This window comes from Ostrea edulis, chromosome 4 (genome assembly GCF_947568905.1).
Source record: "Ostrea edulis chromosome 4, xbOstEdul1.1, whole genome shotgun sequence".
NCBI lineage: Eukaryota > Metazoa > Mollusca > Bivalvia > Ostreida > Ostreidae > Ostrea > Ostrea edulis.
Window position 1 is genome coordinate 61,808,153 of NC_079167.1, and position 14,430 is coordinate 61,822,582.

Consider the following 14,430-nt stretch of genomic DNA (forward strand, 5'->3'; position numbering starts at 1 on the left):
CGACGGGGAGTTTGGCAGCTGCTGTAGCCTTAGTACGTAAGTCCTCGAGCTCGCGCTTCATACTTCACCGCATATCGTAACGTAGTGCAGTAGACTGTGACGTCATAGCTAGCAGCTGCTGTAGACATTGTTACTGTTGCATTATGGGTCAATATATTTAGGGTAAACAATATGGCGGGAATTTCGATAAACTGTGCAGCAGATGCAATCTCTACCCAGAGTTATCGTTCCTTACACTCACTTACACCTCTGTAAACGTCTCAAGGGTTTTCCAAGATTTTTGTAAAATGGAACGTATGCTCAAATAAAGTATGGTTTTGACTTCAGTTACAAAAATATACGTAAATAAATAAATATTGAGCAGATGTCAAGTCTTTTTGTGACATAAGAAGCATTGATTTGGGTTGAAACGTAGATATTGGGTAATTCTATTGCACCAGGCATGTAGATAGGTACATGAAGAATATATAGTAATGGAAAAAAATATACAAATAGTTGCTTGTCCTACATTTTCCAGATATTTTATAAAATAGTTCTTAGTTTTATTAGCCATAAAAAAAAAAGTGGATATACATGTGGAATAACATTGCTTATTTTGAGACGTTAACAGAGATGTAAGTGAAAGCAAGGAACGACAACTCTGGGTAGAGATTGCAGCAGATGGTGAACACATGTGATTATTTTATTTTGGTACACCGTGCAGTCTAATTAAATGGTAAGAAATGCACTAATACAATATTTACGGAATACACTGGTATCTGCAAAACATTTCTGTTCTCAATTGAAATCGGGTTTCTGATACGGAATGGGACGATGACACTAAATAATCAATTTCAAGCAATTAACGTGTAACGGGACATAATGTGGACACATAAATGAGCTCCATAATTAATATAATCCAGAAATACAGATGCATTTAAAATTGACAGATTTTATAAGCTTGTGTGTATATGTACTGTATTCTTTTTAAACAAATTAAAGTGCAGAGTGTCAATACACGTATCAACACTTCGCCGCGAGTTACGTCCCTTTGTGGGGTCAGCAAAGGTCAATCGGTGAAAAACCAAGTTTCCTTCTTTACCTTATCAAATGTAAAATGTTATTACTTTGAATTTTAGCCAATTACCAAGTTTTCATACAAGTGAATGGGTTGCCCCAATCTGGGGCATTATTGTAGTTGACTGCAATTGATCGAAAAATAACAAATGTCAAAGCTACAGATAGGAAAATTACAAAGGCCAACGTAGGGAAACACGATTTTTAACCGGGAGATGGCGGACAAGGGACATAACTTTCGCGAAGTGTTGATACGTGTATTTATTTCTAAATTTACCATACATGTTCAGAAGATGACATTTAAATTTTAAATGTCTCAACTGTAAAAGTTTTATGTTAAAGTAATTCAGTGAACATGGAGAGTCAAAGATATAAATATTATATATTTTGTGGTTTAAAAAAGGGTAAAGCATTAGCTGCATTCACTGATGTCAATACATTGTATATATATATATATATATATATATATATATATATATATATATATATATATATATTACCACGAAGTCAATATTTAACAAAAGATATTTTTTAAACAGTTGCTTGGATGTAAACGAAATAAGTAATTTCAAAAATAGAAATGCGGTGAAGTATGAAGCGCGAGCTCAAGGACTTACGAACTTGTGAGCAAACAAACTCTGGCGGAAGTTTGTTTTCAGCTGATGAAGAGCAAATCACGTGACTCCATTGCGTAATCATTGGAGCGAGCTATAATCCCCCTCCCCTGGAAGCTCACAAATGTGTTCTCAAAAATTCCCCTGATAGTTAGCTTCTAACAGCGGTATAAACCCTGTTGTGGGGATTTATTAAGATTTTTTTAAAACCAGAATATACACTTATTACAGTTTATGAAAATAATACTCAAGCACCTAACTGCAGAACTGTAGCTTTCTAAGAAAATATTGGGGACTCAGTAGCGTATTTCAGGTTATTGTTGGGCTATTATTAGTGTCCAGTAAGATCTCTGCATGATCAAAATTGCCCAGGTGAGATTTTAGCCCATGGGCCTTTTTTTAAAACTGTTTGATATATATAATGAATTTTGTTATGAGATCAGCTGTGTTATAGAACCTTATAATTATTTCTTTTATTCAGGGAACTTCTTTCACAGCTAGTGATGATCTTGACACAATAGAATTTGAAATAAAGTGTGTCTCAAGGGTGAGTACTTTTATGGTTTTCTACATCGATCCATAACTTGGAACCATTAATACAATTTTGATTGAAAGTATATCAATTATTCTGTTCCAACAGAGTTGGAAAGAAAAATGAAAATAAATTAGTGTGTGTGTGTGTGTGTGTGTGTGTGTGTGCATATGCCAATGCACTTGAAATGTATCTCTTGATATTATAGTGCATATGGAGATGATTGCCTTGTTAATAGACATACTGTATAATAGTTTTTTTCCATAGAGGTAAAAATTTGGCATTTTTTTAGCTCATGGGTATATACATGTATACATGCAAGGTGAAGATAACGAACAGTGATTTTAGTGGAATACATTTTGGCAGACATGTAGTCCCTAAACATGAAAATGGATAAGGACAGGATGGACAGAATGAAACTTTCAGTGGACTGATTATTCACTGAAAGGTCTGGAATTAAGTGACGGAAGAGCTGCCATTCAGTCATCTTTCAGTAACCATAATCAGTCACCACTCAGTTGATGGCATAGTTTCATCCTGTAAAGTATTGCAGTGTTAATAACTTATCTGTAAAATGTTATAAACATCATCAGAAACGTTCTGATATTTTAAAAAATCCAATAGATTATTTACCTCCCAAGCTGAAGAGTGCTACATGTACCTTTGATATGAAAACAATTTGTATACAGTGTTATCTTTCCCTTCAAAATATGTATCATTGCAATCATATTTGAGTTCTTATTGAACTATTAAAAGATTTGGCAGCATGATATCAAACATAATTAACTAAAATGAGCCAAAGATATCATCCAGGAAAAAAAAAGCTATACAATATTTCATGCAATAGGCATCGATCCTTTTATAAAATAAATATACCCTGTTGCCAAGGGAATGCTAAGCTTTGCAATGCTGTTATATTTACAATCTGTCAACTCTTTAGTGAAGTTTAGTTCAGATTTAATATCACCAAACAAGCAAACCTGCACAGGGGTTTTAACAGTTGAAGTGGGGAATATATAAGCATAATTAATTTTAGGCTGGTTGTGTGTTGCTGGTTTTGAGTGTAATGGCATATGATGTCTGAAGTGGAAATGCTCTAAAAAGGGGTTTTTATAAAGATTACTTTTGAAAATATTGAACACTTGCACTTTATCTTCTATATATTGTTATTCCTCTTTTTCAGAAAAACCCAGTTGAGTCAAAGTTCTTCTTGATGCAACTGGAGATCAAGGACATAAATGATAATGCACCTATATTTGCCAATGAACCCTACACCGCTGCTGTGGCTGAGGTGAGTCAGTTGTTCATTTCCATTTTCAGTCGTGTGACCTGTACAAATCTTGTGATTCAGTTTAATTGTTTTAATTACACCAAACTCCCAAATTTTGCTTACAAGCTTTTTCCAGAAATCTCATGATTCTGCAAAAATAAGTTTAAGCATGAATGGTGTGATGTACAATGAAGGCAAAACTAATTTTTGAATGCTTTCCTTTTACGGACAGTCTGCACCAGTAGGGACTACGGTGTACTCAGGGATATCAGCTACAGATCTGGATACGGGAACCAATAAAGAAATAGACTACGCCATAGTTCCAGGAGATGAAAGCATTGTGAGTGTTCATCATTTAATAATATCTATTGTAATAGATAACATATTCTTGAATCTAATTAGAATGTGTATTGAATGAGACAAGTTTATATTATTTCCCATTGATTTACAGCAGTCTTAAAGAAAAAAAAATTCAGAAAACTTTCAACCACTTTGACAGATGTTATATGTATAGTAAACAGGGTTATCTATAAGACAATGTCTGGTGAAAATCGGGCCCTGACTAAAATATAGGTGGCATATGAAATTTCAGGTTCTACCATTTCTGAGGTTTGCTTGACTATCCTGTATTTCAAAAACAGGAATGATTTATTCCTTATCACAAATTAATTATAATAGAGAGTGGAATTTCCTGATATATATTCAATACAGAGACAAACGTTATCTTTTAATTATGATACTGAGAAATATGATATATTGAAACAAAATGTGATTATTACCAACAAAACAGTAGTAAATTTTTGAGTATATAATTGAATTTTATAAGTGAATTCAAACTTGGCTTATCCTAAAAATTTGATTGAATAGTGGTTAGGGAAGCATTTTATTAGTCCATTTTGAAAAAGACAATAACTTCAAATCCAGTTTTGATATTGTTAATTCACCATAACTACAGAGTTTACATAGTATTGACAATTATGCTGTATTTTTCAATTTCAGAATGATGGATATACCAAATTTCTACTTCCTATAACTTCAAGAGGAGAAATAGTTGTTAGAGATCTTTTGGACTTTGAATCTGTTCAGCAATATGTTCTCACAATATCTGCAACTGTAAGTATCATGGTCCAAGGAAAAGCTTCTTCAGAGTGATACATTACTTTCTGTACCAAGACACCCACCCACCAACCCCAAAAAGGCATTGGTTCTCAAGCCATGTTATTTTAAAATTCTAATGAGGAAAAGCATTTTTTATGTTTTTTAAAAATAATTTCAAGACCCAAGACCACCATTTTTAAATTTATTTTTTGTGCACAAGTATTGTTTTGGTAATTCAAGAAAACCATTAATTATGTGAGTACATATTGTACATGTGTAATTAAATGACCACTCATCTACTATTGATTATATGACTGTATGTACTATAATTTTATGACTATTCATGGACTGTTGATTATATGACTGTATGTACTATAATTTTATGATTATTCATGGACTGTTGATTATATGACTGTATGTACTGTAATTTTATGACTATACATGGACTGTTGATTATATGACTGTATGTACTATAATTTTATGACTATACATGGACTGTGGATTATATGACTGTGTATGTACTATAATTTTATGACCCTACATGGACCGTTGATAATATGATTACATGTGTACTGCTATTTAATTGATTACACATGGGTTGCTAATTATATGCCAGGCCCTACACATGGACTGCTAATTTTATTACTACCAATGTACCTAATCACCAAATATGTACATCAAATTTCAAAGCCACTTATTTATGATTGCAATATTATATTTATTTTTGGAAAATACCCTAGATTATACATGAATTCTGCATTTCTTGCAAGATTTATGATTGATATAATGAATTGTTTTCCTTCAGGATAAAGCCAGTAATCCTGGGGACAGGAAACAGACGACCACCACTATCACAATCACTGTAAACGACGTGGATGATTTAAGACCCAAATTTGTGTATTCCACTTGCTTTGCTGTTAACAATGCTTGTTTCAACCCCACCTATACAACCAGTATTACTTCTGGATCATCAGTGAGTATCGTGCGGAACATTTCTCTTCTGTTTTTGCATCCAGTATTTGTGTGGGGAGTGTAATTCATTTCACTTTGCTTACACAAACTGGTGTTTTAAAATTAGAAGAAGGAAACAAAAAAGCTTTAGACAAGTCTTGAATATACATAAAGTTGTTGATTGCTAGAATATGGAATATACATGTGTGAAGCAACATATTTGTTGATGATTCAGTGTTGAGGAATTGTGTAAAGAAATTTCCTGTGGAGACCACATTTTACATAAAAAACAGGAAAACCTGTCTAATTTGATACATATACTGGGAGATAAAAATTGTTAGATTGGATTAGACAATCTGTTGGATTACATTAATCATGGAAAATTGGGGATGAAAATAAGGGCTAAAACCGCTGTACAGTGAAATAGAACAGATTAGAGAGGTGTCAGATTAGACAATTTTTACTATACAGTAAAAACTGTTTAAGCCGACATGCTCTGGAAGACAAATTTCTGTGCTGGATTAAACAGTGTGTCAGGTCATATATAAGGATATAGAAAAAGTCAAGTGGGAATGTTAATTAGGTTCAAAATATATATAGAAGATGATGTAATTTTCTAGACAGTGTGTTAATAAAACTTTTTGTCTCATTTTGCACCTTGTGATTGGTGTATAAATTGTTTTACACTCTTGGGTCTTTTAATTTATTTGTAGGGTGGCCAACTTGTATTCAGTGCTGTTCCTGGTAATGAAGTTGTCAACATCACCGCACAGGACAGGGACACCCTCAACGCTCCAGTTTCATTTAGTTTACAACTAAGTGAGTTCACAGTATCTTCATTGTAGATTTGACTTTCATTTTACATATATGGCTTCCAGATTTACTTTTATTTTGAATAATATTGCAAAAAATCATTTCATTTTACATATATGGTGTACTGGTAAATAATAACTTTCATTTTACATATGTAAAGAGCGCATAATTGTTGTTGTACAGTGTACATGTATATGCAGATGCAAAAACTCCCAATTTTATGTACATAAAAGGAAGAATGTTTGATTACAATTTTGATCTCTTGACAGCTTCACCAGCTGGGTATCAGAACAGATTCCAAGTCACCACTCAACAAGTCGCTAGCTCTCCCCAGTACCAGGCTACCATAACCCAGATTTCAGCTATTGATCGGTCCCAAGTTCCTGAACTGGAACTCTATTTGGAGGTTTGTTTGATATTTATTTAATTGATGTGCAATATTGGTGTACATATTTTCCAAATCCACTGAAATTTCAATTCTTATCCTGTTTTGCATATAGGCTAGAGAGGGCCTAACGAACAGGTACTCGGACAGAGCTACAATAAAAGTGACTGTTGACTCCGCCAACAACAACAATCCGGTACTAACTGTACCCTTCCAAGGATTCATCAACGAAAATTCACCAGTGGGAACAATACCAAGGAATAATGATGGATCGAATCTATTAAAGATATCTGTCACAGATCCAGATCTAGTAAGAACATATTTATAATTATGCTATAATATTTATATTTGTGCTTGTTTATGCATATTTAGAATGGCACTGGTGTGCTGTGAGACACAGTCATGAATAGCACATCTATTTTATATGATAATGGATATTGGGGAAAATTTAATATTTTAGCCCTATTATTAGTTACCTTTCTTACATCAGTACCAATAGAAGGCTAAAATGCGCATTTTTCTAAATAAATACACACACTTCACAGTACTGTATACAGAAAAGTATATTTTTTGCAAACTTGCATGATGTAAAACTTATACGGTACCAATTTTGATGCACCAGATGCGCGTTTCGACAAATAATGTCTCTTCAGTGATGCTCAACCGAAATAACAATGAAGTTTTGGAGTAATGGTGGTGATGTAATTAGATTTCAGGCGAAACGGGAACATACACTTTTACAGTCTCTGGAACAGGACTATTCCGTGTAAACAGTGAGGGATACGTGGAAGCAACGGCACCAATTGACTACGAGTCCACTCCATCGGTCATTTTCACTGTAAGTTAGAAGCGCACGTATATCATGTGGTTATTCTAGAATTTAATTCGCTGTAAAGAAACATCAGTGACATAATCAAAGGACCAAGTGCGTATAATTTGGTCCCAATTCTGAAGAAAATTTAAAAACTAACAGTGTTAAACAACAGGGATATTGATATATATTTACTAAGTGCAATATCACAAACATATGGACATGCCTCCATTTTCTTTCAGCAGCAGGTTTAAAAAAATCAATGATTTTGTATAAATGTTTTGTTTCAAAAGGTTTTGCACCTATGTTTACCACATGTAAATTGACATTTATAAAAATTTCCATGATGATAATGTCAACAATAACAAAAACCCAACATGACCAAGTGTGATGAACAAGAATTTGCATATTGGTTTCTGACTATGTATTTTAACATGTCATCAGTTGAATCTATTTTTGCATATTTTTTTGGTGAATTGTGATTCGTTTTTGTAGAAATACAGTAAAATCTGTTTATAAGCAACACAATTACTAGCAACATTGAGATAAGTTTTCCATTTTAAGAAAGCCAAAATCATTATCTAGTGATGATATTATTAAGGTCGTGAGGAATTGACAGATTCTGTAGTTAATCTTAGATTGGAAAGGGCACATGCATGTTGATAAATTTACCTTTGATTGAATAATTAAAACGATGAAAGTGATACTTGTAATTTCATCATACATATAACTAGAACAGGTAGGATGATACTTCACCATGCTCCTTATTTGAATGCCCTGACATTATGCATCAAAATCTAGGTGACTGGAACTGAGGTTGGAACCCAGATCCCGAGGAGTGGGGCTGTGCAGGTCACCGTTATTGTCCGAGATCTGAATGACAACTCTCCAGTTTTTGGAGCAGCTAATTACACGGACACAATTGTGGAGGGAGACTACAGTACTAGCAACCAAGTTCTTGTGGATGTAAGTTCTGAAAGGAAAACAATACTGGTATTGTGAATAATGATTATTATTTGTAAATAGGTAGTCCTTATGATTACAGCTTGCTCCACTTAATATTGAAATCAACTTTTGCTTATTCTAAAACAAAGATAATTCCCCTGCAACATTTCTCGTTTTGCTTTGCATTGAAATGATGCTTTTTTACAGTAAATGAATAGTTTGCTGAGTGAATTGAAATACTTCACATCAGTCATCAGCATGGTCAATGAATATGTAATCATGCTGATAGATAGGTGACCATAACCTGATCTTTATCTGGGGCGTTTTCATCGGATGTTTTTGTGATAACAATTAAATTCGAGGAGGCATCTTACTTTTTATTGATCATTGGCCGATCTAGGTTTTATCATGACTTTTGGAAAACATGCCCAGATTTTAAAAGTAGTGCAAATATTTTTAATTCCGATACCAATCATTCCTTTGGCTCATTGTACTTACATATACAGCATGTGTGGTGTTAACTTATTTTTACATCATTTTATTACAGTATGTTTACAAAACAATAGATATGTACATGTATCTATAGCTAAGCTGGTCCAGGTTTGCTCAGGTTAATTAAATTGGGATTGAAATGGGGAAAAAAAATCCAAAATGGATGAAAAATACCGTTTTCATTTATTTCAAACTTTTCCCCTGAATTTCAATTTATCTAAATTAAGTAGTACTGTAAATATGTGGTCATTATGATTATACTACAAGTCTGATACATACATGAAGTTGCAACAATAGTTAAAATTTCTGATTATCAGCATTTGATACTTAATAGTTTAAATGATATCAACTTCAATACTTTCCAGGTTTCAGCAAGTGATGCAGATACTGGTGCTAATGGAGACATTGTGTATTCCATACAAAGTGTCTCCAACAATGGATTTTCCAAATTCTCCATTCAAAATGATGCAGGAGCAGGAAGAGCTACCATTAGTTGTGTGGGAAGTGTAACAGACGGCGAAGTTTATGTTCTGACAGTCCAAGCTACGGACCAGGGCCAACCTATCTCCGAGAGAAGGTATATATATATATATATACAGTCAAACTGCATTATCTTCAACTCGATGGGACCTAGAAAAACTTTGGAATATCTAAGGATTCAAGATATCGAGGGGAAAATGCTTAAAAGAAAAAGTGGTTGGGATTTCCGAATCACTTTGACATATCCATGGTATTCGATATATCAGTGTTCGAGATAAAGAAGTTCAACTGTACATTATTGTTTAATTGTTGAAAGAAAGAAGACATTCTGAAGTTGCATTGACATATTTATGGCATTTAAGTATATTTTGCATTATGGTAGATCTCTCAGTTTTATTTTTTTTTATTATTTGCAATTTTTGGTATTTTACCAAGACATGCATACATACGTTCACACACAATATAAGTATTACATAATAGGAAGGTTGACACAGGGAAAAAATGTAAGAAACATTAATCAAATATAATATATTTTCCATTCAGTCCAGATTGTTCTGCATTTTCTTATGTTACAGTTCTTTAAAAATAGACATTGATCAATTTCATATTTTATCTTCATTTATTGTAATATTACATGTATACCCCCTAAAGATGGTAATCTGTTTTGTTTGCAACATATATATATAGCATATATATATAGCAAAAACAACAGAATAATGGTATATAAATATCCCGATCCCGATCGATAATAACAGGCGCCAAAATATGTACAGAAGAAAAAACATTGAAATCGGTATGTAAAACCAGTTTACAGCGAAAACATTTGTGAAACAGTGAACTATTATACTAGTGTTAACGTCTGTTCGCATATTCCAAAGTCTTTCATTGAATAAATTACTGGAAATTGATTATCAGAAATGTCGACATCATACCAGACAAGATCCAAAATGGCGGCGGTCTTCTCAGACCTAGGTAAATTAAAAGAAAGTGCTGTAATGCACACCAGCGTGTGGACTTCACATGTTTTTGAGAAATATAAAATACCTGAAAAACCACATACACCGTCAGGTAAAGGTGCAAATGCTCCTTATGAAGATTTGAATATAGAATTGTATAACCCGAACGCAAACATGCTAGGATTTCGAGTTAAATCTCATGAAAGATTGTTGTACTGGATCAAAGCCATAGGTTGCAGATATTATCTTTCTGCTGAAGAAGTTTGTAACTTTGTGTGTGAATGGGTAGATAAGAAGAATGAAAACGATGAAGTCAATGAGGTATTCATACAGCTGGAAAAAAGAAACAGCAAATATGCAGACTACGACACCGAGACTGATGAGAAACTCATAACTTTTCACATTTACCCAAACACTCATCTTATAACTGTTCAGGGACAACAGTATGTGTGGTGGGCGGATCATGAATCCCACTATTTGAAAAACATTGTTGACATTGCTGATGGTATACGCGTAAAGCATACAGAACAAATGTTTCCACCATCTGAAAATATATTGTTAAATGACTCCAGCTGTGCAGATGATAAAGACTTTAAAAGTGTTCTTGGTGATGATTCCATCACTTTTGTGAAAAAAATTAGTACATCGACACCTCGTGTGGTTTCACCAAAACCTGTTCTACCTAATGATATTCAAAGTGTTCAATGTGAAATAAAGAAGATGAATCAGAGTATTCAGATGTTGGAGTGTGAAGTCTGTAAAATTTTACCTACAGTTTCTTGTTTAGAAGAAAACTTCACAACTCTCACTGAAAAAAACATTGAAAAAACTATGCAGATTACTCTTGAAAGATATCTGGACCCAATTCTCAAAGAAAACATTCAATTGAGAAATGAGTTACATGAACTGAAAACAAATACACAGAAGGAAATAAAACTCTTACAAAAAGATGTAGCAGTGTTAAAATCTCAGACCATGGTTACCATATTCAAAAGTTGGCCACAAACTCGGACATGTGAAAACGAAGTGATGTTCGAAACAAGCCATCAAAAACATGTGGACGGAGTTCAGAAACAATTTACACATACATGTTTGTCCACAGAAGAGGACACATCATCTATGCCAACAGAGCATCCCAATGAAATAGCTGAGCCAACGAAACCACTGTCACGTCCTTCTCATAAAATTGAGATTGTAATGGATTCACATGGAAATGGTATTGACCCTCGAAGGATGTACAAAAACCAAGATATAAACATTCATGTTCTAGGTGCTGGAAAGAAGAATCTAGAGGGAGCTATGCAGTATGTACAATCTTTAGAGTCCCCTCAGCATATAGTTGTTGGTGTTGGCAGCAATGATATTGCAACAAAATCGTCGGAGTCTATAGTTACTCAGATAGAAAATCTTGTGGTCTGTGCGCAGAAGAAGCAGTGCAGTGTACACATTCTGTCTCTACTGGAGAGAATGGATCAAGAAGACTATAATGATCGCGTCAGAACTGTAAATGACAAACTGAGCGAGTCATTAAAGGACACAGAAAATGTTTATTTTATCAGAGTCGACTCATACCTAAATGCGGAAAATCCCCAGCTGTACGGGGTTGATGGTGTACATCTAAATGATGATGGACGAAAAACGTTGGTGAAACTAATGAAAGACCATCTAAATCACAAGCTTGGAATGAAACCCTACAAAGACTACGGTGCGCGAAGCGAAAACTCTGAAAGAAACTCTAACCATGCAGGAGAATTCAGTAGCGAAAGGGCCGAAACAAGTTATGGGCGTAAAAGAACTAACACTCGTAGACAGCATAACAGTCGTAATGGTGGATACATGCAAAACGGCCCTCACAACCATTGGTATCGTGGCCCTCAGAACCGTGGTCCCCGATATAATGACCTCCGAAATGGCCCTCACAACCATTGGTATAGTGGCCCTCAGAACCGTGGTTCTCCATATATTGACGGAAACAAAACTCAGGGTGATTATCTTACAAGCAAGCAAAAGCAGTTAAGCACCGTGTTTAACCAACTATTGAAAATGATTCAACAGTCCCTCAACATTTTCAATCAATTATGTACTCTAATGCATATATCAAGTATCTGTAGATCAGTTTGCAGTTGTTTTATAATTTTTGAATATGTTGATAATCTGACAAAACATGCATGTTGCCCAACATGAAACTTGTAGTATCTAACTACGGTATCATTGCTATATTATTGTTATTCTTAGCATTGTATTAGTTTGATTTTTCAAAAATTACTGTACCTTCATTTTTTTTCGCTGTATATGGTTTTATATGTTTTTTTCATAGGATTCATAAATGTTTAGGTTAGGTTGTTGGAATATTCATGGCTTGAATATTTCTAAGTTAGATGATGTTACAAAAGTGTGTTCAAAATATGATATCATGTGTTTCTTAGAAACTATGTCAAGGGAATCACCAGGAAATATCCCTGGTTTTACAACACCATTTGTTGTTTCTGCAAAAAAAAAGCAAAGAAAAGAGGAAGAAGCTCTGGTGGTATTTTAGTATACACAAAACCAAATTTGCGACAACATGTCAAAATGTTAAAAGGAAGTGATTCCACATTATGGATTAGAATAGACTCAGAGAATGTAGGGTTACAGATGAAGAAACCATTATTCTGTTGTTTTTGCTATATTAAACCCTACTGCAGGAAAGATTTCTCAGAAACTGTATTTAATCAACTTGAAAATGAAGTTGTTGAATTTATGAAAGAAGGGGGAGTTCTTTTGTGTGGCGACTTTAATGCCAGAACAGGGGGATTAACTGATTACCTGTCATCAGATGAAATAAGACAAACTTTCTCAGATTGCCCAGTACCTAACTGTTATACACCAGACATAAATCTCCCCCGCAATTATTTAGACAAACAATCAAATATCCATGGTGAACTTCCTACTAAAATGTGCAAGTCATCTCATCTACGGATGTTAAATGGCAGATTTCTTGGTGATTCCTTGGGTTTCTATACTTTTTTCAATTCTAATGGCAAAAGCACAGTGGATTATATGTTAGCATCTACCGGTAATACTTTGTATCACAAGATAATTTATTTCAATGTTGATACACCAAATGAATTGTCTGATCACTGTATTATTTCTGCTAGTTTATGACTAGAGAAGCCATGTCTGAATCACCAGAAAGATATTGAAGAAAACTGTAATCATATTGGTGGTAATTTCTTGTGGTCAGAAGATTGTAAAGATAAATATGTCCAAGCCTTAGTTGAACCAGAATCAACAATAAGTATTATGAGCCTTTTTACAGACTTGGATGATGAAAATAACTCAGATATTGATACATTAGTACAAAAATTAACAACAATTTACACTGAAGCAGGTCTTAAAACTGTGAAATTTAGGGATAATAGCAGTAAAACTTGTAGACGTACAAGACATATCAAACCTAAGAAAGAATGGATGTCAAATAACTGCTTAATGCTGAGAAGGGAGGTTAGAAATCTTGCTAAAAAACTTCAAAAATCACCAGATAATTGTTATTTACTTCATGCATTTTCACAAGCTAAAAAACAATTCCACAAAATGTGTAAGCAATTAAAATCTGGTTTTTATAAATTTGTAACAAACACTATTAATGAACTAAACCCTAATTGCACCAAAAAATTTTGGAACTCTTTAAAGTCAAACATGCAAAACCATATTGAGGCAGAGTCACCTATAAAGCTATCTGAATGGGTTAACCATTTTCATACTCTAATAAATTCTCATGATTATGACACAGATATGGACATTCGTTGTGAAGTCGGAAAAAATAACCCTTTAGATTTTCCATTTACGCTTAAAGAAGTGCAAGTAGGAATATCAAGCTTGAAATCTGGAAAATGCTCTGGTCTGGACCTTATTCCAAATGAATTTATTAAGATAAGTGCTGATGTTTTTCTGCCTATACTGGTTAAACTTTTTAACAAAATTCTTCAGACTGGCAGAATGCCAGAGTTATGGAACCTCTCATTAATTACAACTTTGTACAAGTCTG

At 33.9% G+C, this 14,430-nt stretch overlaps 1 protein-coding gene across 1 annotated transcript in view; it reads left to right on the forward strand.

Moving 5' to 3' along the window:
• Positions 1 to 14,430, forward strand: part of LOC130054236 (protocadherin Fat 4-like) — a 93,992-nt gene that overhangs the window by 49,297 nt on the left and 30,265 nt on the right. The window contains exons 5-15 of the mRNA XM_056163273.1: positions 2,152 to 2,217; positions 3,386 to 3,493; positions 3,705 to 3,812; positions 4,472 to 4,585; positions 5,376 to 5,543; positions 6,235 to 6,340; positions 6,604 to 6,740; positions 6,835 to 7,029; positions 7,429 to 7,557; positions 8,332 to 8,496; positions 9,333 to 9,544. Of these exons, the coding sequence (XP_056019248.1) occupies positions 2,152 to 2,217; positions 3,386 to 3,493; positions 3,705 to 3,812; positions 4,472 to 4,585; positions 5,376 to 5,543; positions 6,235 to 6,340; positions 6,604 to 6,740; positions 6,835 to 7,029; positions 7,429 to 7,557; positions 8,332 to 8,496; positions 9,333 to 9,544 (1,508 nt within the window). The remainder of the gene's footprint in view (positions 1 to 2,151; positions 2,218 to 3,385; positions 3,494 to 3,704; positions 3,813 to 4,471; positions 4,586 to 5,375; positions 5,544 to 6,234; positions 6,341 to 6,603; positions 6,741 to 6,834; positions 7,030 to 7,428; positions 7,558 to 8,331; positions 8,497 to 9,332; positions 9,545 to 14,430) is intronic.